The 25,318-nt window shown below is 46.2% G+C and overlaps 2 protein-coding genes across 4 annotated transcripts in view; both read left to right on the top strand.

The window, feature by feature from the left end:
• LOC102916204 (cytochrome P450 2D20) overlaps positions 1-9,172 on the top strand; it is a 45,251-nt gene extending 36,079 nt beyond the window's left edge. Inside the window, exons 2-11 of one of the 3 annotated variants that reach the window (XM_076556421.1) lie at positions 40-145; positions 4,262-5,131; positions 5,918-6,089; positions 6,380-6,532; positions 6,610-6,770; positions 7,438-7,614; positions 7,799-7,940; positions 8,137-8,324; positions 8,665-8,806; positions 8,908-9,172. In XM_076556421.1, the coding sequence (XP_076412536.1) occupies positions 4,943-5,131; positions 5,918-6,089; positions 6,380-6,532; positions 6,610-6,770; positions 7,438-7,614; positions 7,799-7,940; positions 8,137-8,324; positions 8,665-8,806; positions 8,908-9,086 (1,503 nt within the window). In that variant the 5' untranslated portion in view covers positions 40-145; positions 4,262-4,942 and the 3' untranslated portion in view covers positions 9,087-9,172. Of the gene's footprint in view, positions 1-39; positions 146-1,752; positions 3,063-4,261; positions 5,132-5,917; positions 6,090-6,379; positions 6,533-6,609; positions 6,771-7,437; positions 7,615-7,798; positions 7,941-8,136; positions 8,325-8,664; positions 8,807-8,907 lie in introns of those variants that run through there. The other 2 variants (XM_076556423.1, XM_076556422.1) reach the window with 2 other exon arrangements.
• A 9,822-nt stretch (positions 9,173-18,994) lies between these two features.
• LOC102915164 (cytochrome P450 2D20-like) lies at positions 18,995-23,398 on the top strand. The gene is made up of 9 exons (XM_076556420.1): positions 18,995-19,358; positions 20,121-20,292; positions 20,587-20,739; positions 20,819-20,979; positions 21,631-21,807; positions 21,966-22,107; positions 22,304-22,491; positions 22,896-23,037; positions 23,138-23,398. Exons 1-9 carry the CDS (start codon positions 19,170-19,172, stop codon positions 23,314-23,316), a joined length of 1,503 nt encoding a protein of 500 aa, XP_076412535.1. The 5' UTR covers positions 18,995-19,169; the 3' UTR covers positions 23,317-23,398.
• Positions 23,399-25,318: the final 1,920 nt, after the last annotated feature.

The raw sequence follows: 25,318 nt of genomic DNA, 5'->3' as shown, positions 1-25,318 counted from the left end.
ATCTAACTCAGCTCCTGCCTCCCTTCTGCCACACTGCAGGGTGCAACAGAAAGCACCTGCCTAGATTCCACGGGACATCTGAGCCTTTGGTCTTCAGAGGTCTGGATCCTCAGGAACGACAGATACTGCACCTTTGCTGACCCTGGTGAGTGGTGAGTTGGCATTGCAGTGTGCCCAGTGTGCCCTGGACACAAGTGCAAATTCTTGGAAGGCTCATTAGTGTTTAACTCGGTGAAGCTGTGTTCCTTTGCCTGTCTAAAACACCTGATGATCTAATTAAAAAAAAAACAAAAACAAACCTAAATGTCCAATAGCCAGGCAGGAGAAAGGATAGGTGAGGCTGGCAGGCAGAAAGAATTAATAGAAGGAGAAATCTGGGAGAAGAAAGATCAAAGAACAAGAGAGGAAGGAGGATAACCCAAGGGACCAGCCACCCAGACATACAGCAAGCCACAGAGTAAGAGTGAAAGTAAGATTACAGAAAAGGTAAAAGCCCAGAGATATAAGATAGATGGGATAATTTAAAGTTATGGAAAGTTGGCAAGAAGAAAGCCAAGCTAAGGCCAGGCATTTATTACTAGGAACAAACCTATGTGTGATTTATTTGGGAGCTGGATGGTGGGCCCCACAAAAGAGCAAAGAGAATAAACAACCAACAACATTTTGGTACCCAGCATGGAGCTGAAATTACCATAATGCCTGAGAAAGTGTCAAAAAAAAAAAAAAAGCAAACAAGCAAAAAGACCCCAGCTCCTTTAAGAATTTCTGCTGGACAATTTCTACCAGACAATGAGCCCTTGAGCAGGTAGTACATTAAGTAGGAACAACAACAACAACAACAAAAAAAAGAAAGTAAAAATGCTTGCCACCGTTCAAGCATCTGTATTCTAGAATGCTAGGAAGGTGGAATGCAGTTTTTGGTCACAAACCTCCAACTGGGCTGAGAGCTTTATGCTTGGCTTTCAGGACGCAGGATGTAGGCAGAGCCAGCCAAGAGAACCACACAGAGAGTTGCAGTGTACGTTAGCTGTTTAAAGGTTTGCTCACACAGTCAAAAAAGGCTAAAAGATACACAGTAAATAGGTCTAGATGGATAAAAACCTCTCAACAGGTTCCAATGTGTTTTACAATGTGTGTAGGCTTAAGAAAGAAAAAAAAGTTTGAACAGCCATAGAAAGAAAGAAATAGTTTAAACATAATAAAATCTTTAAAGAGAGAAGTAAAATAATAAGAAAGAATAAGCCACATAGATGTGGGAAATACACAGGCATCTTGATGCTGTATGATATTGTGTTGATTTTTTTAATGTTTTGATTATTGAGAAGCAAAAGACAGTTGCTAGGAGACATGGAATTATGAACTGGACTGCTAAAATGTACCAATCTAAATACTTAAGGAATGCCTTGACTTTTAAAAATAAGTCAAACAATAGATTGGTCAAATGGAAATAAAAAATGCTTTTGAGTTTTGTTACCATAGGAAATGAAAGGCTATAGATTCCTTCAGGAATAATATTGATCAGGTATGATCAAGAGAGACCTCCTGAATCTTGATAGGTGATATCTATCAGCAAAGGTTATAGCTGGTCTTCCCAGGACTTGGCCATTATCTCAAATTTTCTCCTTGGGACCCTAAGGCTGATTGCCTACAGACAAGAGGAAGCAGTCTAGAGAAAATGACATCCATATTCCCAAGAGTGGGGGTGTATGGTCCTTGGTTATTTGTCGGATTATGGATGTCTGTTATATTTAGGGGAATATATCAATATAGGACTAAAAAGACAACTATTAATATCAGATATTTTGCATTGGCATCAATTTTGGAATATTGATACATGTTTAAAGTTAATTTTACTGTATATATGTTTCTACTCTTCTTTGGGGTATTGTGCTTATGCAGCTCATTTAAAATGCAGTGTATAATTAAGAAATGAGGTTAGTAGTTAATCTATAATAATTGAACTTGTAGTCACATTAGATATGTTTTTTAGATTAAATGGGTGTTTTGGATAGGTAAATGGTCTTCAAACACTTCAAAAATATAAAGAATATGGCATTTAAAACATTTTGCTAACCTAAGATTCTTCATGACACATCTGCTCCTGGCAGTACCAATTTTCGTCGGAGATGATGGGCACTGAAGAAACTCCTTATGGAGTTTGCTTTCACTGTGGCAAGGTTAGCTACTGGGCAAAGAAACTGTTTTTGCCTTGACTGCTAACAATGTGCTGTGCAGAGTGGATATGCAGGACACATAGGAAAGTGACTGTTGAACTTTGCCAAATCAGGGCAGGACAGGCCTTCAAAATTCCTGTGTCACAGAAGAGTCTGTCATATATTCTGCAGGACACATAGGACAGTGACTGTTGAACTTTGAAAAAACAGGGCAGGACAGGCCTTCAAATTTCCTGCTTCACTGAAAAGTTTGCCAGATATTCTGGGCCTGTAGGCTGAAGATGGATGCCCCAACATTGCAGAGAAACTTGGGGTGACTGTCCAGGTAGCAAAATGTCTCTGTTGTTAGATAATATTACCTCCTTCTGGGTCTTTGATGAAGTAGATGATTGGATAGTCATAGTTGTAGTTTTCCTTAGTTATGATAGAAAGTATGTTATGTATAAAACTTTGGATTCACTAAGACAGACTAGATAATGCATTATTTCCCCTATATGCTAACTACAAATGGACAGAATATTGTAAATATAATTCTTATTTGATAACTGTTTTGTTGTGTCTAGTTTTACTATGCTAAAGTTAAAACCTTTCTTATTTAGACACAAACGGGAAAATGTGGTAGAATATTATTTTATGGTGTATTACTTTTGTTTATGTTGCATTTGTTTAACCCTGTGAAGCTGTGTTACTGTGCCTGTCTAAAATACCTGGTAGTCTAATAAAGAGCTAACTGCTGTGTTTATCACTCTGTGTAAATAAAATGCTGATTGGCCAGTAGCCAGGCAGGAAATATAGGCGATACAAGCAGAGAAGAGAATTCTGGGAACAGGAAGGCTGAGTCAGGAGATGCCAGCCCGCCTTCCAGAAAGCAGCATGTAAAGGCAACAGGTAAGGCCATGGAACACGTGGCAACAGATAGATTAACAGAAATGGACTGAGTCAAGTTTAAGAGCTGGTCAGTGGTAGGCCTGAGCTAATGGCCCAGCAGTTTAATTAATATATGTTTCTGAGTGATTATTTTATAAGTGGTTGAGGGGTGCATGGGGCGAGGAGGTGGGGCTTGGTGGGACCTGGAGAAAACTCCAGCTACACTGAAAAGCCAACAGCAAGGCAGGAGTAGGCCAGGCACCAAGTCACACAGAGAGAATAAATAGGAAGAGAAATCTGGGAGAACAAAGGTCAAGGAACAAGAGAGGAAGGGGGAGGACATAAGATCCAGCCACCCAGTCACCCAGCCACCCAGTCAGCCATGGAGTAAGAGTGTAAGTGAGATTACAGGACTAAGAAAAGGTAAAACCCAAGGCAAAAGATAGACAGGACAATTAGTTAAGAAAAGCTGGCTGTGGACAAGCCAAGCTACGGCCGGGCATTTATAAATCAGAATAAACCTCTGTGTGATTTATTTGGGAGCTGGGTGGCACACCCCTCAACAGAACAAAAACAAACAACAGCTCACAATAGTCATCTTTCCATTTTCCTCATGGCTGCCCATCCTATCCACGGCCTCTGGCATGAGGAGGACATGCCAAGAAACAAATGGGGAAGAAAAGACTGAGAAAAACAAATGACAAGTAGTGACCTGAGCTAACAGCCTCCAGGGACGTTTTGACACTTGTTGACATTTCCACAGCTTTCTCAGATCTGATGGAAGAAGAGCCCAGGTTCTGAGTCTGGTCCTCCACATGAACTTGGCAACCACAAACCTGTCCACCGGGCTCCATAGTCTGCAGACACCTTCCTCCCACTGCCCCTCATTAATCACAAGACCAATCAGTGGCATTTACTCTTAGAGACAGGGGGTGTGTCCTGCCAATTAAGTGTTCCTTGAACCTCCAGGGTGGTCTGACCCCAGGCTGTGGCGATGTTTACAAATTCTCAAAACTCTGCCTATGTGGTAGGAGGAACAACACCCTTTCATCCCTATTATGGTCATTGTAGACACTGGGATCCACCCACCAAGAGGCAAATGGGTGAATAAATTTAGACACACTGGCCTCCATAACAAAAGTACCTGGACATCCCGCTGGCTTCCCTAGGAATTTCTGACAGTTTTTTTTTTTTTTTTTTTTTTTTTTTGGATTTCACAGAAAGGAACTAAGAGGTCCCCAGGTTGTGAGTTTGGCCTTCCTCGGAGTTGAGTGACCTCACACCTGTACTCATGGCCCCCCGGGATGGAGCTGCCTTCCCCACACTGCCTGTCAATCATCCTCGTTGACTAGCCACACAAGCCACTTCAGTGGCCCTTCCACACAGTGATAGTGCCTGCAGTGTCCGTCACACCTCATGTCCTAAAGCCAAGTGTTCATGAAGCTTCACAAGAACACAATCCATTCTGAGACAGTGTCCTCAGGCCCCCAGAGCTCTGCCTGTGTGGCCTATCACTGACTGACTTCCCTGGACTGTGTGATCCTGAACCTTGAGGCAGAGTCGACTAGTCATCTTCCTCTGTGCTCACAGTGCCAGCCCTACATAGCCACAGTGTACAGCTCCCTGTGGAGAAAGTGATGTTTCTGCCCTGGATAAACCCCAGAGCAGAGGGGAAAGGGCAGGAACCTCTGAGGCAGACTTCCCCTCACCTGTTCTCACCCCTCCCTACAACACAGTGTGACTGAACAGTAAACACAGCTACTTGGCTCAAGGCAGAGAACAAAGTGCAGCCTTATCCCCTTCATAGGGACCAGGCCCCAGTCTGTCCCTACAGTGTCCGTCCTGATCCCAGTAGTCGGGAGCAGGTGTTCCCAAACAGCCTGGGAAGCAGTGGGGCAGCCATGGCACTGTTGATTGGAGATAGCCTGTGGTCTGTGGTCATATTCACGGCCATCTTCCTGCTTCTGGTGGACCTGATGTACCGACGAAAGTTCTGGACAGCCCGCTACCCTCCAGGTCCGATGCCACTACCTGGGCTGGGCAACCTGCTGCAGTTGGACTTCCAGAACATGCCTTACAGTTTGTACAAGGTGAGACAGAAGGTGGTGGAGGGGGTAGAGGTCATGGTGCCCCTGAAGCCACAGGATTGACAGGATGATGGTCTCCAAGAGGAGGAAGGCTGAGTAGTTTCCTTGTGGCTCTTACCTCTGGGTCTGAGGACCCTGTGGACTTTCTAAGAGCAGAGGCTCAGTATGGAGAGGCCATGGAGGGAGGCTGGGAGTCTGGTTGGACAGGGCAGAGTTGGGAAGGATCCAGGTCCCTTGGGATCCCCTCACTGGATGAGGTCTCAGGGACAGAGGGGAGGAGTCAGGTTCCAGTGTAGCCTGTCAGTCAGGAGAGAGAAGTGGAGAGATGGCTGAGTGTGCTATAATCTCCTGCTGCTGTGTGGACTCAGGCCTTGCTGCCCATTTCAGGAACCCAAATTTCTCTTGTATAATGGGGGATGAAAGGGACAAGGACTTTGCTCTGGCAAGGTCATGCGTGAATGACCATAACTACTATGAGAACTTTGCTGGATTTAGAAGAATGGATCCCATTCACAACGTGCCATACCTCAGCCTAGAGATAGAGTCAGTGACAGAACATTTGCTCAGCACAGGGCAGGACCAAGGTTCAATAATGTGTACAACACAAAAGTGCTCATGGTTGTGTGCTTGCACTGGTGACAGGCACAGCCATGCACACACACACACACACACACACACACACACACACACACACACACACACATACATACATACAGAAAAACACAAACACACATAGAGACTTGTGTGTTGAACTTTGATCTTCCAGAGTGCTCTGTCCCTCTCTTTCAGCTTCAACAACGCTATGGTGAGGTGTTCAGCCTGCAGATGGCCTGGAAGCCCGTGGTTGTGATCAATGGACTGAAGGCGGTTCGGGAAGTGCTGGTGAACTGTGGAGAGGACACCGCTGACCGACCCCCAATGCCCATCTATGATCACCTGGGCTATGGGCACAAATCTAAAGGCAAAGATCTATCCTGGGGACAAGGAACAGAGAATAGGGCTTGAGGAGCCATGGACAGAAGATGGACAGGACTGAATGGAGGGGATGTGTTCAGGCAACAAAAGGGGAAGTCACTGGAATGCAGGGTGGAGACACTAAAGTGGCATGTGCTGCTATGTGACAGCAAAGTGCTGGGGCACTGGTGGCTGAGACTGACCACAGGGAAATGTTGGGAGGAGACGGCACAGACACATGTATCCTTGTTTACACATGGCATGCGTATCCATGTTTCTACTCGGATGTTCCTGCAGGTGTGGTGTTTGCCCCTTATGGGCCCGAGTGGCGAGAGCAGCGAAGATTCTCTGTGTCCACCATGCGAGACTTTGGCCTGGGCAAGAAATCCCTGGAACAGTGGGTGATGGAGGAGGCTGGCCACCTCTGTGATGCCTTGGCCAAGGAGGCTGGTGGGTGATGGACCAGATAGAGATGTGGGCAGGCACTTATGAGCAATACCATGACTTCCTTGCATCTCTGCTTCTAGGACATCCCTTTAATCCCATCAATCTCCTGAATAAAGGTGTATGCAATGTGATTTCATCCCTCATCTATGCCCATCGCTTTGAGTATGAAGACCCTTTCTTAAACCAGCTGCTCAAAACATTACAGGAAAGTTTGGGAGAGGACTCTGGCTTCATTGCTGAGGTATGAGTCTCAGGGTAATGTGCATGGCTACTTCTATGCTGCAAATCCTATCAGAATAATTATGCATTCAGGTGAATGGGGTGAGGGTCTAGTGTGATAGTTAAATGCAGGAGAAAAGGTCTACAGGTTGTCAAACCTCAGATAACAGGAGGGGAGGAGTGGACAAAGGTCAGGGGCTCTAGGAAGGGAGTGACCTCTGCATCGTGTGTACATGGAACCTGCACATCCTGTTAGATTTGCAGGGTAGAGTAGTCATCTGGTTCACCTTGGGTACAAGACAGCCAAGAGGCTGGAATGGTTGAAAAGCAGGTTATGGGTGGGAACAATCAGATTCTTAGTCCTTTGTGGAAGAAACTAGGATCTGTGACCGGTCCAGGTGAACAGTGAGCAGAATCAAAATCGAGGGCCAAGAGAGAGAGAGTCACTAGGTAAAGGAACTTACCAAGTAAGCCTGGAGATCTGAGCTGGATCCCTGGGACCTATGTAGGAAATAGATCTTACTCTACAATTTTTCCTCTTACTACAAAACAGAAGCTGTTGTACATGTGTGTGAGTGCATATGCAGGCATGCAAACACACACACACACACACACACACACACACACACACACACACACGATTCTTCATTAGCTGTAAAAGCAACTAGACTGTTGTGTTTCTTTCCCAGGTGCTGAATGCTGTCCCAGTGCTTCTTCGCATCCCTGGGCTGCCTGACAAAGCCTTCCCCAAGACGACAGCATTCGGAAATTCACTGGATAAGATGTTGATTGATCACAAGACATCCTGGGACCCTGCCCAGCCTCCCCGAGACCTGACAGATGCCTTCCTGGCTGAGATGGAGAAGGTGAGGACAGCCAGGAACATGGGGCCAGTGCCTTTGGGCAAAAGTGTTCTGTGACTTGTGATACCAGGTGGGTGGGGTTTATATGTCACCCATGGACCCAACACTTGGGATGCATGAACTCAATGGTAGATCATGTTGGCCTTACTGCCTGTGTCCCTGAGCCTACCTTCTCTGTCTGTCTCAGGCCAAGGGGAATCCCGAGAGCTCCTTCAATGATGCGAACCTACGCATGGTGGTGTTTGACCTGTTCACTGCAGGGATGGTGACCACCTCAACCACACTGTCCTGGGCCCTGCTGCTCATGATCCTGCACCCGGATGTGCAGAGTGAGCCTGGTTGGGGTTTGAAAGGAGGGTTAGTAAAGAAAGATAGAGATGCTTGAGAAATTACTGGCTCCAGCATCACCTTGACCAGGAATCACACAAATCTGATGAAAATCTATAGTCACCTATTAACCCATGGGAGAAGGTCAGGGAAGAGTCACCAAGGGACTGCTTCACTGAGGGGATGCTGTCTCTCCAGGCCGCATCCAACAGGAGATTGATGAAGTCATAGGGCAGGGGCGGCATCCAGAGATGGCAGACCAGGCCCGCATGCCCTACACCAATGCTGTCATTCATGAAGTCCAGCGATTTGCAGACATTGTCCCAGTGAATATACCACATATGACATCCCGTGACATTGAAGTACAGGGCTTCGTCATCCCCAAGGTATGAATGGGGTCCCTTGTCCCAGGGTCACACTAGGCAAACAAGGCTATAAAGACCAAGACCACCACATCCTGAATTTGCACATGGTGACGGGAACAAGCTGAGTGTGAGTATACAACAACCATTGCCCAGGATCCCACAGGGAAGGGGCATGTCCAAGAAAATAAGCCACAGGGATTTGAGGGAGCACTACACTCAGAGAAACGGTATTGAGAGGATCTGAGGTTGAGGTGAATGAAAGAATCAGTGTGTGCACAAAGAGGTTGTGGGTGTGAACTTGGTGACCAGTGTTACGTTAGCTGTGTCCCAGTCCATGTTCACACCATGTGTCTCCTGCCAGGGAACGACCCTCATCACCAATCTGTCCTCCGTGCTGAAGGATGAGACTGTCTGGGAGAAGCCTCTCCAGTTCCATCCTGAACACTTCCTGGATGCCCAGGGCCACTTTGTGAAGCATGAGGCCTTCATGCCATTCTCAGCAGGTCCTGGGGGGGTGCCTGGCTCCCTGTCTCTCCCTAGGGGGCCTTGGAGGGTGGAGCATCCATCAGGGCCCAGACTGACTGAGCCCCTCTCCCACCCACAGGCCGCAGAGCATGCCTGGGGGAGCCTCTGGCCCGCATGGAGCTCTTCCTCTTCTTCACCTGCCTCCTGCAGCGCTTTAGCTTCTCGGTGCCTGATGGACAGCCCCGGCCCAGCGACCATGGCATCTTCACATTTCCTGTTACCCCAACCCCCTACGAGCTCTGTGCAGTCATGCGCTAGAAAGCACATCAGTTCCAACCTTTTCCCAAACTGTGTTGTTCCATGTCCAATAAACCTGTTCTGTGGCTGCCACTCTTCAAATCCAACCCCATCCTTGTCTCAACTGTGTCCCAAGACAACAGTCTACAGTCAGTCTTCCCTCTCTGCCCCAGACCTCCCCTATGATCAACTTTAATGTTGTGAGTAAAGAGTTTACTGAGCCAAGAGCAGGGGCACAGGCCTGCAGTAGAGCTTGTGGGAGGCTGAGGCAAGAAGATTGCAGGTTCCAGGTTAGCCTGGTCTATGTGACCTGGACTTCTTAATGAGATCCTTTATAAAAAGTGGTGGCAGATGGAGGTGGCCACGAGGTGTTTAACAAAAAGGGAGGAAGAGGGAATGAGAGGGGAAAACATTGTGAAGAAGTAGGAAGAGAGGTCATTGTGCTGGCGTTCAGTGACTGACCCTAGATCACATGGAAAGACCCAAGAACGGCCGCTGGGTGGGTGACATACCAAACAATGGTTCTTAGAGGAACTATGAATGGCTTGTGATGGAAATCAGCATGATTCCTATTTTGGTGACAGATGTTGGTAAAGGTCCCCAAGACCCTGAAATGCCACAAATGGTTAAGAGGTCTCTCAAGCTAGACAAGCTGCTGTCCTCACAGCTAGACTTCCTGCAATGAAAGGATGCAAGAGAAAATTTGAGTTGGCAAGAGGTGACTGGTTCAACTCCAGAAGGATGGGCAGGATCCTACAGTCCTATCTGGGGCCGTCTCTCCAGACTGAGAAGAGTGTTCCCAGCAAGCACATGGGACAGATATAATGGATATTTCTCACTAGGAAAGTTCAAGAATCTTGGTGCTCGAATATTTGGGGCTTGGTGGGGCCAGGTAGAACATGGAGGCATGGATTATCCCTTGAGGCTCATCTTAGTTTTCATAAAATCTGAGGCCAGACTGCAACATCCCAAGACCTTGAGCTCTGTGGCATGCCTTGAGACATCGCTGTTTGGGGACTCTGTTCTTGGTTTTGCTTTTGGGAAAAAGAAAATGTCCTCCCATTGATTCTCTTTCTAGGAATGTTAGGGAGCCCTCCACAGCACTTCAGTAGTTGCACACTGGCTTTTGGAATGTACAGGACCAAACACTCACCAAGCCTGGGTAACTTTACTTCACATTCCCACATCCTTGTTGCCTATAGAAATAGACCCATTGCTTTCCCAGCATCTCCTCTGCTTCCCTCCACCCCATTAATTTTGATTGTATATGCATGGGTATTTGCCTGCATGAATGCAGTTCCCAAAGAGGACAGAAGAGTGCTTGGGATCTTCAGGGACCTGAGTTGCAGTTAGATGTACACATCCTGTGGGTTCTGGGAATCAAGTCTGGGTCCTGAAAAATAGAAGACAGTGCTCTTCACTGTACAGCCACCTCAACAGCCCTCCTCTTCCCCTGTTTGATGGTGCTGGAAGGTCTTACTCTAGCCTGATGCAATGCTCTACAGCCCCCATGTTCTACATGGGTGGCATGTCAGATGAGTGACTTTTTATGTCCCAGGTTCAGGGGTTCATTGACATTGGTACCCCATATTCACAGTCCTTAGCCCAACATAACCAGTATGCACAGCTCCTGTGGAGTCAGCTCCCACATCCTGATGCCCTCCAGGAGTGAATAAGCACCTGGGGAGGGAAGAAGAGGTGGGAAACTGAGGTAAAGCTCCCTAGGCTGCTCCAATCCCTCCTGACACACAGACTGCTGAGAAAATGCAGCAGGTCAACTCAAGACGTAAGACAAAGAATAGCCTTCTTTATGTATTGGGGACATGATGCCAGGCTGCAGTAAGAGGTCTCTTTCCTGATCTTAGGTGGCTGCTTTGGTTGATGTGAGATGTGGCCAGAAAGACCTAGAAGCAGTGATGTACTCATGAGGTAGCTGACTGGACATGAACTGTGGCCTTTGTCATAATCATGGCCATCTTCCTCTACAGGTGGAGCTGATGGATTATTGTAAGCTCTGGAATTTCAGCTACCCGCCAGCTCCTATGCCAGTACTGGTGGCATGTGGACCTGGAGAACATCCATATAGCTTATCCAATAGAGGTGGTGATTAAGAATAACAGAGATCAGACGGGCCCGGCAGCAGTGACAAGCAGAGGCAGGTAGGCCCCCGGCGGCAGCCAGCAAAGACATACAGACCCAGCGGAGGCCAGCAGAGACATACAGGCCCAGCGGCGGTCCACAGAGGTAGACAGGCACTGCAGTGGCAACAAGCAGAGGCAGGTAGGCCCGCGGTGGCAGCCGGCAGAGACATACAGGCCCGGCAGGAGCCCGCAGAGGTAGATGGGCCCTGCAGCGGTGGCTGACAGGGACATACAGGCCCAGTGGCGGCCTGCAGAGATAGACGAGTCCGGCAGCAGCACCAAGCAGAGGCAGGGACGCCTCTAAGCCCAACACCCAGGGAAGAAGCTATCTCCATGGGACGGAACCAGAACGAATCTGAACACTTTGTCTGAGGACAACCCAGGACCCAGCTGCTGATCCTGCAAAACCCAACAACTTAGAGGTGTTGGTGAGACTACCCCGCTCAGCTGAAATCCACCTGGGAGAGGATTCAGATCCCTACAGTTTGAAGTCTGAAGAAACAAGATCAGCTGAGGAGTTGACGAATGAACAAAACGTGACCTGGGAACACAGAAGAAGGCGCTGCCCAGCCACCAAACCAGATCACCAGAATCATAAGTATATACTTCACCGATTGAGATCAGCTGCCCCTGAAGAAACAGCCCAATAGCACCAATTTAACCAAGAACTCCTACTGAACCAAGACTAAAAATTAGACCAAGGGAGGCACTCTCAGACACAGACACCACCTTCACCCAGCAGAGGAAGAGATGAGTAGACGCCAGTGCTAAAATACAGGCAACAACATAAAGAACTATATGGCAATATCAGAACTTAGTGATTCTACATCTGCAAGACCTGAACATACCAAGACAGAAGAAACAGAAGAAATCAACCCTAAAAACGACTTTAAGAAGGCCCTTAAAGAAGGCCCTTAAAGAAGAAATAAAACATTTCCTTAAAGAAGAAATAAAAAATTCCCTTAAAGAGGTAATGAAAAACTCCATTAAAGAGGAAATAAAAAACTCCCTTAAAGAAATGGAAGAAAAAACGAACAAAAAAATGGGAAGAAATCAAGGAAAGCCAAGAAAAAGCAATTAAACAGATGAAAGAAACATTCCAAGATCTGAAAAACGAATTTGAGACAATAAAGAAAACACATGCTGAGGGAATGCTGGAAATAGAAATCCTGACTAAACAAACAGGAACTACAGAAACAAGCATAAACAATAGCAAGAGATGGAACAGAGTATCTCTGACACTAAAGACACAATAGAGAAAATAGATTCATCAGTCAAAGAAAACACTAAAGACAAAAAAGTCATAACACAAAATGTCCAGGAAATTTGGGACACCATGAAAAGAACAAACCTAAGAATCATAGGGATAGAAGAAGGAGATGAATACCAACTCAAAGGCACAGAAAATATATTCAACAAAATCATAGAAGAAAACTTTCCTAACCTAAAGAAAGAAATACCTATGAAGATACAAGAAGCTTACAGAACACCAAATAGGCTGGATCCAAAAAAAAAAAATCACCTCACCACAAATAATCAAAACACTAAACACACAGAACAAAGAAAAAATATTAAGAGCTGCAAAAGAAAAAGACCAAGTAATATATAAAGGCAAACCCATCAGAATAACACCAGACTTCTCAATAGAGACGATGAAAGCTAGAAGATCATGGACAAATCTTATGCAGACACTAAGAGACCACAGATGCCAACCCAGACTATTATACCCAGCAAAACTCTCAATCACCATAGGCAGAGTAAACAAAATATTCCAGGATAAAACCAGATTTAATCAATACCTGTCCACAAACCCAGCCCTACAGAAAGCACTAGAAGGGAAAAATCCAACCCAAAGAAGCTAAACACATCCATGAAAAATCAAGCAATAGATAATCCCACACCAACATACACCAAAGAAGGACAACACAACACAACCACAAAAAATAACAGGGATTAACAATCACTGGTCATTAATATCCATCAATATCAATGGTCTCAACTCACCTATAAAAAGACACAGGCTAACAGAATGGATAAGAAAACAGGACCCATACATCTGATACATACAAGAAACACACCTTAACTTCAAAGACAGACACTACCTCTGAGTAAAGGGCTGGGAAAAGGCTTTCCAAGCAAATGGACCAAAGAAACAAGCTGGTGTAGCTATCCTAATATCTAATACAATAGACTTCAAACTAAAATCAATCAAAAGAGACCAGGATGGACATTACATATTCATCACGGGAAAAATCCACCAAGATGAAGTCTCCATTCTAAACATTTATGCTCCAAATACAAAAGCACCCACATTCATAAAAGAAACACTACTAAAGTTTAAAATGCACATCAAACCCCACACGTTAGTAGTGGGAGATTTTAACACACCACTCTCACCAAAAGACAGATCTACCAGACTGAAACTTAACAAAGAAATAAAGGACCTAACAGATGTTATGACTCAAATGGACTTACTAGATATCTACAGAACGTTCCATCCTAACACAAAAGAAGATACCCTCTTCTCAGCACCCCATGGAACCTTCTCAAAAATTGACCACATGCTTGGACACAAAACAAATCTCAACAGATACAAAAAAATTGGAATAACCTCCTGTATCTTTTTTTTTGTTTGTTTTTTAGAGACAGGGTTTCTCTGTGTAGCTTTGTACCTTTCCTGGAACTCACTTTGTAGACCAGGCTGGCCTTGAACTCACAGAGAGTTCTCTTCTGCCTCCCAAGTGCTTGGATTAAAGGCGTGCGCCACCACTGCCCGGCAACCTCCTGTATCTTATCAGACCACCATGCCTTAAAGTTAGACCTCAACAACAGCAAAAGTTATAGAAAACCCACAAACTCATGGAAATTGAGTAATGCCCACCTGAAACATCAATGGGTCAAGGAAGAAATAAAGAAAGAAATTAAAGATTTCCTAGAATTCAATAAAAAAGAAAGTACAACATACCCAAACTTATTGGACACTATGAAAGCAGTGCTAAGAGGAAAATTCATAGCTCTAAATGCACACATAAAGAAGATGGAGCAATCCCATACCAATGAATTAACAGCACAACTGAAAGCTCTAGAACAAAAAGAAATAAACTCACCCAGGAGAAATAGACACCAGGAAATAATCAAATTGAGGGCTGAAATCAACGAAATAGAAAACAAGAGAACAATACAAAAAATCAATGAAACAAAGAGTTGGTTCTTTGAAAAAATCAACAAGATAGACAAACCCCTAACCAAATTAACCAAAAGGCAAAGAGAGAGCACCCAAATTCACAAAATCAGAAATGAAAAGGGAGACATAACAACAGACAACGAGGAAATCCAGAGAATCATCAGATCATACTTCAAAAACCTGTACTCCACAGAAATGGAAAACCAGGAAGAAATGGACAATTTTCTGGATAAATACCACATACCAAAATTAAATCAAGAACAGATAAACCATTTAAATAGACCAATAACCCCTAAAGAAATAGAAACAGTTATCAAAAGTCTCCCAACCAAAAAAAGCCCAGGACCAGATGGTTTCAGTGCAGAATTCTACCAGAATTTCAAAGAAGAACTAATACCAATACTCTTCAAAATGTTCCACACAATAGAAACAGAAGGAACACTACCAAACTCTTTTTATGAGGCTATAGCTACCCCGATTCCCAAACCACACAAAGATGCAACAAAGAAAGAGAACTACAGACCAATCTCCCTCATGAACATTGATGCAAAAATACTCAACAAAATATTGGCAAACCGAATCCAAGAATACATCAAAACAATTATCCATCACGACCAAGTAGGATTCATCCCAGGGATGCAAGGATGGTTCAACATATGAAAATCAGTCAATGTAATACACCATATAAACAAACTGAAAGAATAAAACCACATGATCATCTCATTAGATGCTGAAAAAGCCTTTGACAAAACCCAACACCCCTTCATGATAAAGCAGGAATACAAGGAACATTTCTAAACATAATAAAAGCAATTTATAGCAAGCCAACAGCAAACATCAAATTAAACGGAGAGAAACTCAAAGCGATACCACTAAATTCAGGAACAAGACAAGGCTGTCCACTCTCCCCATATTTATTCAATATAGTACTAGAAGTTCTAGCTAGAGCAATAAGACAACAAAAAAAGATCAAAGGAATACAAATTGGAAAGGAAGAAGTCAAACTTTCACTACTTGCAGATGATATGATAGCATACATAAGTGACCCAAAAACCTCTACCAGGGAACTCCTACAGCTGATAAACTCCTTCAGTAAAGTGGCAGGATACAAGATCAACTCAAAAAATCAGTAGCCCTCCTATACACAAATGATAAAAGAACTGAGAAAGAAGTCAGAGAAACATCACCCTTTACAATAGCCACAAATAATATAAAATACCTTGGGTAACACTAACTAAACAAGTGAAGGACCGTTTTGATAAGAACTTTAAATCTCTAAAGAAAGAAATTGAAGAAGATATCAGAAAATGGAAGGATCTCCCATGCTCATGGATAGGTAGGATTAACATAGTAAAAATGACAATCTTACCAAAAGCAATCTACAGATTCAATGCAATCCCCATCAAAATCCCAACACAATTCTTCACAGACTTGGAAAGAAAAATACTCAACTTCATATGGAAAAACAAAAGACCCAGGATAGCTAAAAGAATCCTATACAATAAAGCAACCTTTGGAGGCATCACCATCCCTGACCTCAAACTCTACTATAGAGCTATAGTAATAAAAACAGCTTGGTACTGGTATAAAAACCGACATACAGACCAATGGAATCAAATTGGAGACCCTGACATTAATTCATACACATAAGAACACCTGGTTTTTGACAAAGGAGCCAAAACTATACAATGGAAAAAAGAAAGTATCTTCAACAAATGGTGCTGGCATAACTGGATGTCAATATGTAAAAGATTACAAATAGATTCATATCTGTCACCATGCACAAAACTCAAGTCCAAGTGGATCAAAGACCTGAACATAAATCCAGTTACACTAAACTTAATAGAAAAGAAAGTAGGAAGCACTCTTGAGCGCATTGGCACCGGAGACCATTTCCTAAATAAAACACCAACAGCACAGACCCTGAGCACAACCATTAATAAATGGGACCTCTCAAAATTAAGAAGCTTTTGCAGGGCAAAAGACACAGTCAATAAGACAAAAAGACAGCCAACAGAATGGGAAAAGATCTTCACCAACCCCACATCTGACAGAGGATTGATCTCCACAGTATATAAAGAACTCAAGAAACTAGACATCAAAATACTAAACAGTCCAATTAAAAAATGGGCTGAAGAGCTAAACAGAGAATTCACAAAACAAGAATCACAAATGGCTGAAAGACATTTAAAGAAATGCTCAACATCCTTAATCATCAGAGAAATGCAAATCAAAACGACTCTGAGATACCACCTTACACCTGTCAGAATGGCTATGATCAAAAACACCAATGACAGTCAATGTTGGAGAGGATGTGGAGCAAAGGGAACACTCCTCCACTGTTGGTGGGAATGTAAACTTGTACAACCACTGTGCAAATCAGTATGGCGGGTTCTCAGAAAATTAGGAATCGAACTACTTCAAGACCCAGCCATCCCACTCTTGGGCATGTACCCAAGGAATGCTGATTCATACCATAAAGATACATGCTCAGCTATGTTCATAGCAGCACTATTTGTAATAGTCAGAACCTGGAAACAACCTAGATGCCCATCAATGGAAGAATGGATGAGAAAAATGTGGTACATATAGACAATGGAGTACTACTCAGCAGAGAAAAACAATGAAAGCTTGAAATTTGCAGGCAAATGGATGGAACTAGAAAAAATCATCCTGAGTGAGGTAACCCAAACCCAGAAAGACAATCATGGTATGTACTCACTCATAAGTGGATTCTAGATATAAAATAAAGAACAATCAGACCACAACCCATAGAACCATGGAGGCTATATATATAGCATGGAGGTCCCTAGGACGGACTGTGGCTTATAATAAATTTCGGTTTTACTCAATTATTGAAAAAAAATAGCCAAGTGAATGGAAACACATGAACTATGAACCAAAGGCTGAGGGGCCCCCAGCTGGATCAGACCCTCTGAATAGATGAGACAGTTGATTGGCTTGATCAGTTTGGGAGGCAACTAGGCAGTGGGACCGAGTCCTGTGCCCATTGCATGAGTTGGCTGTTTGAAACCTGGAGCTTATGCAGGGATGCTTGGCTCAGTCTGGGAGGAGGGGACTGGACCTGCCTGGACTGAGTCTACCAAGTCGATCGCAGTCCTCGGGGGAGCATTTGCCCTGGAGGAGGTGGGGATGGGGGGGGCTATGGGTAAGAGCAGGGGGTGGGAGGGGGGAGAACAGGGGAACCAGTGACTGATATATAGAACTGAATGGTATTGTAAAATAAAACAAAAGAAAAAAATTGTAAGTAAGATTACAGAAGTAAGAAAAGGTAAAACCCAAGGCAAAAGATAGACAGGACAATTTAAGAAAAGCTGGCTGGCGACAAGCCAAGCTAAGGCCGGGCATTTATAAGTCAGAATAAACCTCCGTGTGATTTATTTGGGTGCTGGGTGGCACGCCCCTCAAGAGAACAAAAACAAACAACAGCTCACAATAGTCATCTTTCCATTTTCCTCATGGCTGCCCATCCTATCCACGGCCTCTGGCATGAGGAGGACATGCCAAGAAACAAACGGGGAATAAAAGACTGAGACCACCAAGTGACAAGTAATGACCTGAGTCAAGTAACAGACTCCAGGGAGGTTTTGACACTTGTTGACATTTCCACAGCTTTCTCAGATCTCATAGAAGAGCCCAGGTTCTGAGTCTGCTCCTCCACATGAACTTGGCAACCACAAACCTGTCCACCGGGCTCCACAGTCTGCAGACAGCTTCCTCCCACTGCCCCTCACTCATCACAAGACCAATCAGTGGCATTTACTCTTAGAGACAGGGGGTGTGTCCTGCCAACTAAGCCTCCAGGGTGGTCTGACCCCAGACTGTGGCGATGTTTACAAATTCTTAAAACTCTGCCTATGTGGTAGGAGGAACAACACCCTTTCATCCCTATTATGGTCATTGTAGACACTGGGATCCACCCACCAAGAGGCAAATGGATGAATAAATTTAGACACACTGCCCTCCATAACAAAAGAACCTGGACATCCCGCTGGCTTCCCTAGGATTCTCTGACAGTTGTAATTTTTTTTTTTGTTGTTGTTGTCTTTGTTTTTTTTTGGGGGGGGGATTTCTCAGATAGGAGCTGAGAGGTCCCCAGGTTGTGAGTTTGGCCTTCCTCGGAGTTGAGTGACCTCACACCTGTACTCATGGCCCCCCGGGATGGAGCTGCCCTCCCCACACTGCCTGTCAATCATCCTCATTGACCAGCCACACAAGCCACTTCAGTGGCCCTTCCACACAGTGATAGTGCCTGCAGTGTCCATCACACCTCATGTCCTAGGGCAAGTGTTCCATGAAGCTTCACAAAGTCTCAATCCATTCTGAGACAGTGTGCTTAGGCCACCAGAGCTCTGCCTGTGTGGCCTAACACTGACTGACTTCCCTGGACTGTGTGATCCTGAACCTTGAGGCAGAGTCGACTGGTCATCTTCCTCTGTGCTCACAGTGCCAGCCCTACATAACCACAATGTACAGCTCCTGTGGAGAAAGTGATGTTTCTCCCCTGGATAAACCCCAGAGCAGAGGGGAAAGGGCAGGAACCTCTGAGGCAGACTTCCCCTCACCTGTTCTCACCCCTCCCTACAACACACTGTGACTGAACAGTAAACACTGCTACTTGGCTCAAGGCAGAGAACAAAGTGCAGCCTTATCCCCTACATAAGGGACCAGGCCCCAGTCTGTCCCTACAGTGTCTGTCCTGATCCCAGTAGTCAGGAGCAGGTGTTCCCAAACAGACTGGGAAGCAGTGGGGCAGCCATGGCACTGTTGATTGGAGATGGCCTGTGGTCTGTGGTCATATTCACGGCCGTCTTCCTGCTTCTGGTGGACCTGATGTACCGACGAAAGTTCTGGACGGCCCGCTACCCTCCAGGCCCTATGCCGCTACCTGGGCTGGGTAACCTGCTGCAGGTGGACTTCGAGAACATGCCATACAGTTTGTACAAGGTGAGACAGAAGGTGGTGGAGGGGGTAGAGGTCATGATGCCCCTGAAGCCACAGGATTGACAGGAAGATGGTCTCCAAGAGGAGGAAGGCTGAGTAGTTTCCTTGTGGCATCTACTTCTGGGTCTGAGGACACTGTGGATTTTCTAAGAGCAGAGGTTCAGTATGGAGAGGCCATGGAGGCAGGCTGGGAGTCTGGTTGGACAGGACAGAAGTCAGGAAGGCTCCAGGTCCCTTGTGATCCCCTCACTGAATGAGGTCTCAGGGAAAGAGGGGAGGCTCACTCAGCTGTAGCCTCACTCAGGGAAGAAAAGCAGAGAGATGGCTGTGTCTGCTATAATCTCTGGCTGTTCTGTGAACTCAGGCCTTGTTGCCCATCTCAGGAACCTGATTTCTCTTGTATGGAGGGGTATGAAGGGGGAAAAGACTTTGTTCTGGCAGGGTCACACCTGAATGACCTTATCTACTATGAGAACTTTGCTGGATTTAGAAGAATGGATACCCCATTCACAAGGTGCCATGTCTCAGGCTAGAGATAGAGTCAGTGACAGAGCATTTGCCCAGCACAGGGCAGGACCAAGGTTCAAATAATGTGTACAATACAAATGTGCTCACCGTTGTGTGCTTGCATTGGTGACAGGCACAGCCATGCACACACACACACACATACAGAAAAACACAAACACACATAGAGACTTGAATTTTGATCTTATAGTCAGTTTGCTGGGCACCTCATTTCCCAAGTGCTCTGTCCCTCTCCTTCAGCTTCGACAACGCTATGGTGACGTGTTCAGCCTGCAGATGGCCTGGAAGCCCGTGGTTGTGATCAATGGACTGAAGGCGGTTCGGGAAGTGCTGGTGAACTGTGGAGAGGACAGCTCTGACCGACCTCCAGTGCCCATATTTAATCATCTGGGCTATGGGCACAAATCTAAAGGCAAAGAGCTATCCTGGGGACAAGGCACAGAGAATAGGGCTTGAGGAGCCATGGACAGAAGATGGACAGGACTGAATGGAGGGGATGTGTTCAGGCAATGCAAGGGGAAGTCACTGGAATGCAGGTGGAGACACTAAAGTGGCATGTGCTGCTATGTGACAGCAAAGTGCTGGGGCACTGGTGGCTGAGACTGACCACAGGGAAATGTTGGGAGCAGAGGAGATGGCACAGACACATGTATCCTTGTTTACACATGGCACATGTATCCATGTTTCTACACGGATGTTCCTGCAGGTGTGGTGTTTGCCCCTTACGGGCCCGAGTGGCGAGAGCAGCGAAGATTCTCTGTGTCCACCATGCGAGACTTCGGCCTGGGCAAGAAATCACTGGAACAGTGGGTGATGGAGGAGGTTGGCCACCTCTGTGATGCCTTGGCCAAGGAAGCTGGTGGGTGATGTGTGAGATGTAGAGATGTGGGCAGGCACTTATGAGCAATACCATGACTTCCTTGCATCTCTGCTTCTAGGACATCCCTTTAATCCCATCAATCTCCTGAATAAAGGTGTATGCAATGTGATTTCATCCCTCATCTATGCCCATCGCTTTGAGTATGAAGACCCTTTCTTAAACAAGCTGCTCAAAATATTACAGGAAAGTTTTGGAGAGGACTCTGGCTTCATTGCTGAGGTATGAGTCTCAGGGTAATGTGCATGGCTACTTCTATGCTGGAAATCCTATCAGAATAATTATGCATTCAGGTGAATGGGGTGAAGGTCTATTGTGAGAGTCAAATGCAGGAGGAAAGGCCTACAGGTTGTCAAACCTCAGATAACAGGAGGGGAGGAGTGGACAAAGGTCAGGGGCTCTAGGAAGGGAGTGACCTCTGCCCCCTGTCTACATGGAAACGGCACAAGCCTCTTAGATTTCCAGTAGAATAGTCATTTTGTTTATCTTGGGTTACAAGACAGCCAAGAGGCTGGAATGGTTGAAAAGCAGGTTATGGGTGGGAACAATCAGATCCTTAGTCCTTTGTGGAAGAAACTAGGATCTGTGACCGGTCCAGGTGAACAGTGAGCAGAAACAGCATCCAGGGGCAAGGGATAGATGGTCAATGGGTAAAGGAACTTACCAAGTAAGCCTGGAGATCTGAGCTGGATCCCTGGGACCCATGTGGGAGATGGATCTTACTCTATAATATTCTACGACTACCAAACAGGAGCCATTGTGTATGTATGAGTGTATATGCAGGCGCACACACACACACACACACACACACACACACACACACGATTCTTCATTAGCTGTAAAAGCAACTAGACTGTTGTGTTTCTTTCCCAGGTGCTGAATGCTGTCCCGGTCCTTCTTCGCATCCCTGGGCTGCCTGGCAAAGCCTTCCCCAATACAACAGCATTGGTAAACTCACTGGATAAGATGTTGATTGATCACAAGACATCCTGGGACCCCGCTCAGCCTCCTCGAGATCTGACAGATGCTTTCCTGGCTGAGATGGAGAAGGTGAGGACAGCCATAAAGATGGGGCCAGTGCTTTTTGGCAGAAGTGTTCTGACTTGTGATGCCATGTCACCCATGGACCCATCACTTGAGGTGCATGAGGTAGATCATGTTGGCCTTTCTGCCTGTGTCCCTGAGCCTACCTTCTCTGTCTGTTCCAGGCCAAGGGGAATCCCGAGAGCACCTTCAATGATGCGAACCTACGCATGGTGGTGTTTGACCTGTTCACTGCAGGGATGGTGACCACCTCAACCACACTGTACTGGGCTCTGCTGCTCATGATCCTGCATCCCCATGTGCAGAGTGAGCCTGGCTGGGACTGGGAGGGAAGGTGAGGGAAGAAAGAGAGAGGTGCTTGAGAAATTCCTGGCTCCAGCACCACCTTGACCAGGACTCACATAAGTCTGATAAAAATCTATAGTTACCTATTGACCCATGGGAGAAGGTCAGGGAAGAGCCACCAATGAACTGCTTCACTGAGGGGATGCTGTCCCTCCAGGCCGCGTCCAACAGGAGATTGATGAAGTCATAGGGCAGCGGCGGCATCCAGAGATGGCAGACCAGGCCCGCATGCCCTACACCAATGCTGTCATTCATGAGGTCCAGCGATTTGCAGACATTACCCCAGTGAATTTACCACACATGACATCCCGTGACATTGAAGTACAGGGCTTCCTCATCCCCAAGGTATGCATGGGGTCCCTTATCCCAGGGTCACCACTAGGCAAACAAAGGCTACTAAAACCAAGACCACCACATCCTGAATTTGCACATGGTGATGGGATCAACCTGGGTGTGAGTATACAGCAGCCATTGTCCAGGATCCTCCAGGGAAGAGGGATGTCCAAGAAAATAAGCCATGGGGATTTTAGGGAACACTACACACATAGGCAGGTTTAATTTGGGTACCCATGGGAGCTTTGTCATAGGGCCTTGACTGGTACCAGAAAAGGTACTGAGAGGACCTGAGGTTGAGGTGAATCAAAGATTCCAGTGTGTGCATGAAGAGATTATTTATGCTTGTGAACTTGGTGACCTGGGTCATGTTGTTGCTGTCCCAGTCCATGTTTACACTATGTGTCTCCTGCCAGGGAACAACCCTCATCCCCAACCTGTCCTCCGTGCTGAAGGATGAGACTGTCTGGGAGAAGCCCCTCCAGTTCCATCCTGAACACTTCCTGGATGCCCAGGGCCACTTTGTGAAGCATGAGGCCTTCATGCCATTCTCAGCAGGTCCTGGGGGGTGCCTGGCTCCCTGTCTCTTCCCGGGGGGCCTTGGAGGGTGGAGCATCCATCAGGCCCCAGACTGACTGAGTTCCTCTCCCACCCACAGGCCGCAGAGTATGCCTGGGGGAGCCTCTGGCCCGCATGGAGCTCTTCCTGTTCTTCACCTGCCTCCTGCAGCGCTTTAGCTTCTCGGTGCCTGACGGACAGCCCCGGCCCAGCGACCATGGCATCTTCGCATTGCCAACTATGCCAATCCCCTATGAGCTCTGCATAGTCGTGCGCTAGCAAGGACAGCAGCTCCAACCTTCTCCCAAGCTTGTGCTGAGTCCAATAAACCTGTTCAGCACCATTGGGTGCTGGTAGAGAAGCTGTGATCTCTGTTCCCCTTAATTACCAACTCTCTCTGTGTGTGAACAGGTTATACCACATGGTCTGTCCAACCCCATCCTTGTCTCAACTGTGTCCCAAGACAACAGTCTACAGTCAGTCTTCCCGCTCTGCCCCAGACCTCCCCTATGGTCAACTTTAATGTTGTGAGTAAAGAGTTTACTGAGCCAAAAGCAGGGGCACAGGCCTGCAGTATAGCATCAGTGGCCAAGGCAAGAAGATTGCAAGTTCAAGGGCAGCCTAGGCTATTGTATGGCCTTGACTTCTTAATGAGAGCCTTTATCCACAGGGGGTTTGTAGTCTCGAGGTTGTGATTCAGGGAAGGAGGAGGGAATGAAAGGAGGGAGACAGGGAAGCCCTGTCACACAATAGGTTGAGAGGTCATTATGCTGGTGTTCAGTGATTGACCCTAGATCACACGGAAAGACCAAATCAATGGCTGCTGGGTGTGTGACCAGTAGATGTCAAGACTCAATGGTTCTCAGAGGATTTTGAATGGCTTGTGCTGGAAATCAGCACGTTTCATGTTTTTGTGACAGATGTTGGTAAGGGTCCCCAAGACCCTGAAGTGCCACAATTGGTTAACAGGTCTCTCAAGCTAGACAAGCTGCTGTCTTCACAGATCAGGCTTGCTGCAGGGAAAGGATGCAGGAGAAAATCTGGGATAACAAAAGGTGACTGGTCTGAATCCAGGAGGATGGGCAGGATCCTACTGTCCTGCCTGAAGCCATCTCTCCAGACTTAGGAGAAGACTCCCGGCAAACACATGGGACAGATATAATGGGTTTTACTCACTAGGAAAGCTAAAGAATCTTGGGGCTGGAAAATTTGAGGGCTTTGTGAGGCCAGGACATGGAGACATGGAGCATCCCTTGAGGCTCATCTTAGTTTTCATATAATCTGAGGCCAGACTGAAGCATCCCAAGACCCTGAGCTCTGTGGCATGCTTTGAGACACATCTGTGTGGGCACTCTGTTTTTGGTTTTCCTTTTGGGAAAAAGAAAATGTCCTCCCCCGACTCTCTTTCTAGGAATGTCAGGGAAGCCCCACAAACCCCTTCAGTAGGCAGACACTGGGTTTTGGGACGTACAGAACCAAGCACTCACCAACCCTGGGTAACTTTACTTCACAGTCCTACCTCGTTGCTGGCTATAGGAATAGGCACAATGTTTTCCCAGCATCTCCTCTTCTTCCCCTCCATGCCTCTTTATTTTTATTGTGTATATTTGGGTATTTGGCTGCATGTGTGCATGGGATCTCCAGGGACCTGAGTTGCAGTTAGATGTACACATCCTATGGGTTCTGGAAACAAGTCTGGGTCCTCAGGAATAGAAGCCAGTGCTTTTCACTGTACAGCCATCTCAACAGCCCTCCTCTTCCCCTGTTTGATGGTGTAGGAAGGTCTTACTCTAGCCTGATGCAATGCTCTACAGCCCCCATGTTCTACATGGGTGGCATGTCAGCTGAGTGACTTTTCTCTGTCCCTGGTTCAGGGGTTCATTGACATTGGTGCCCCATATTCACAGTCCTTAGCCTAACATCACCAGTATGCACACCTGTGGAGTCAGCTCCCACATCCTGATGCCCTCCAGTGAGTAAGCACCTGGGGGAGGAAAGAGACAAGAAACTGAGGTAAACCTCCCTAGAGTACTCCACCCCCTCCTGACATGCAGACTACAGAGAAAACACAGGAGGTCAACTCAAGACATAAGACAAAGGATAGCCATCCTCCTTAATTGGGGACCAGATGCCAGGATGCAGTAAGAGGTCTCCTTTCTGATCCTATGGGCCTGCTGTGGTTGATGTGAGATATGACCAGAAAGACCTAGAAGGAGTGAAGTACTCATGAGGTAGCTGACTAGAGATGAACTGTGGCCTGTGTTCATATCCATGGCCATCT

Source organism: Peromyscus maniculatus, chromosome 20 (assembly GCF_049852395.1).
Source record: "Peromyscus maniculatus bairdii isolate BWxNUB_F1_BW_parent chromosome 20, HU_Pman_BW_mat_3.1, whole genome shotgun sequence".
Classification (NCBI taxonomy): Eukaryota; Metazoa; Chordata; class Mammalia; order Rodentia; family Cricetidae; genus Peromyscus; species Peromyscus maniculatus.
This window is presented reverse-complemented; position numbering and strand designations above follow the sequence as displayed.

Coding starts and splice junctions, on each gene's coding strand:
- LOC102915164 (XM_076556420.1), top strand. CDS start 19,170: ATGGCACTGTTGATTGGAGATGGCCTGTGGTCTGTGGTCATATTCACG. Junction 22,108..22,303: donor CCTGCATCCCCATGTGCAGA/GTGAGCCTGGCT, acceptor CTGTCCCTCCAG/GCCGCGTCCAACAGGAGATT. Junction 23,038..23,137: donor CTTCATGCCATTCTCAGCAG/GTCCTGGGGGGT, acceptor TCCCACCCACAG/GCCGCAGAGTATGCCTGGGG.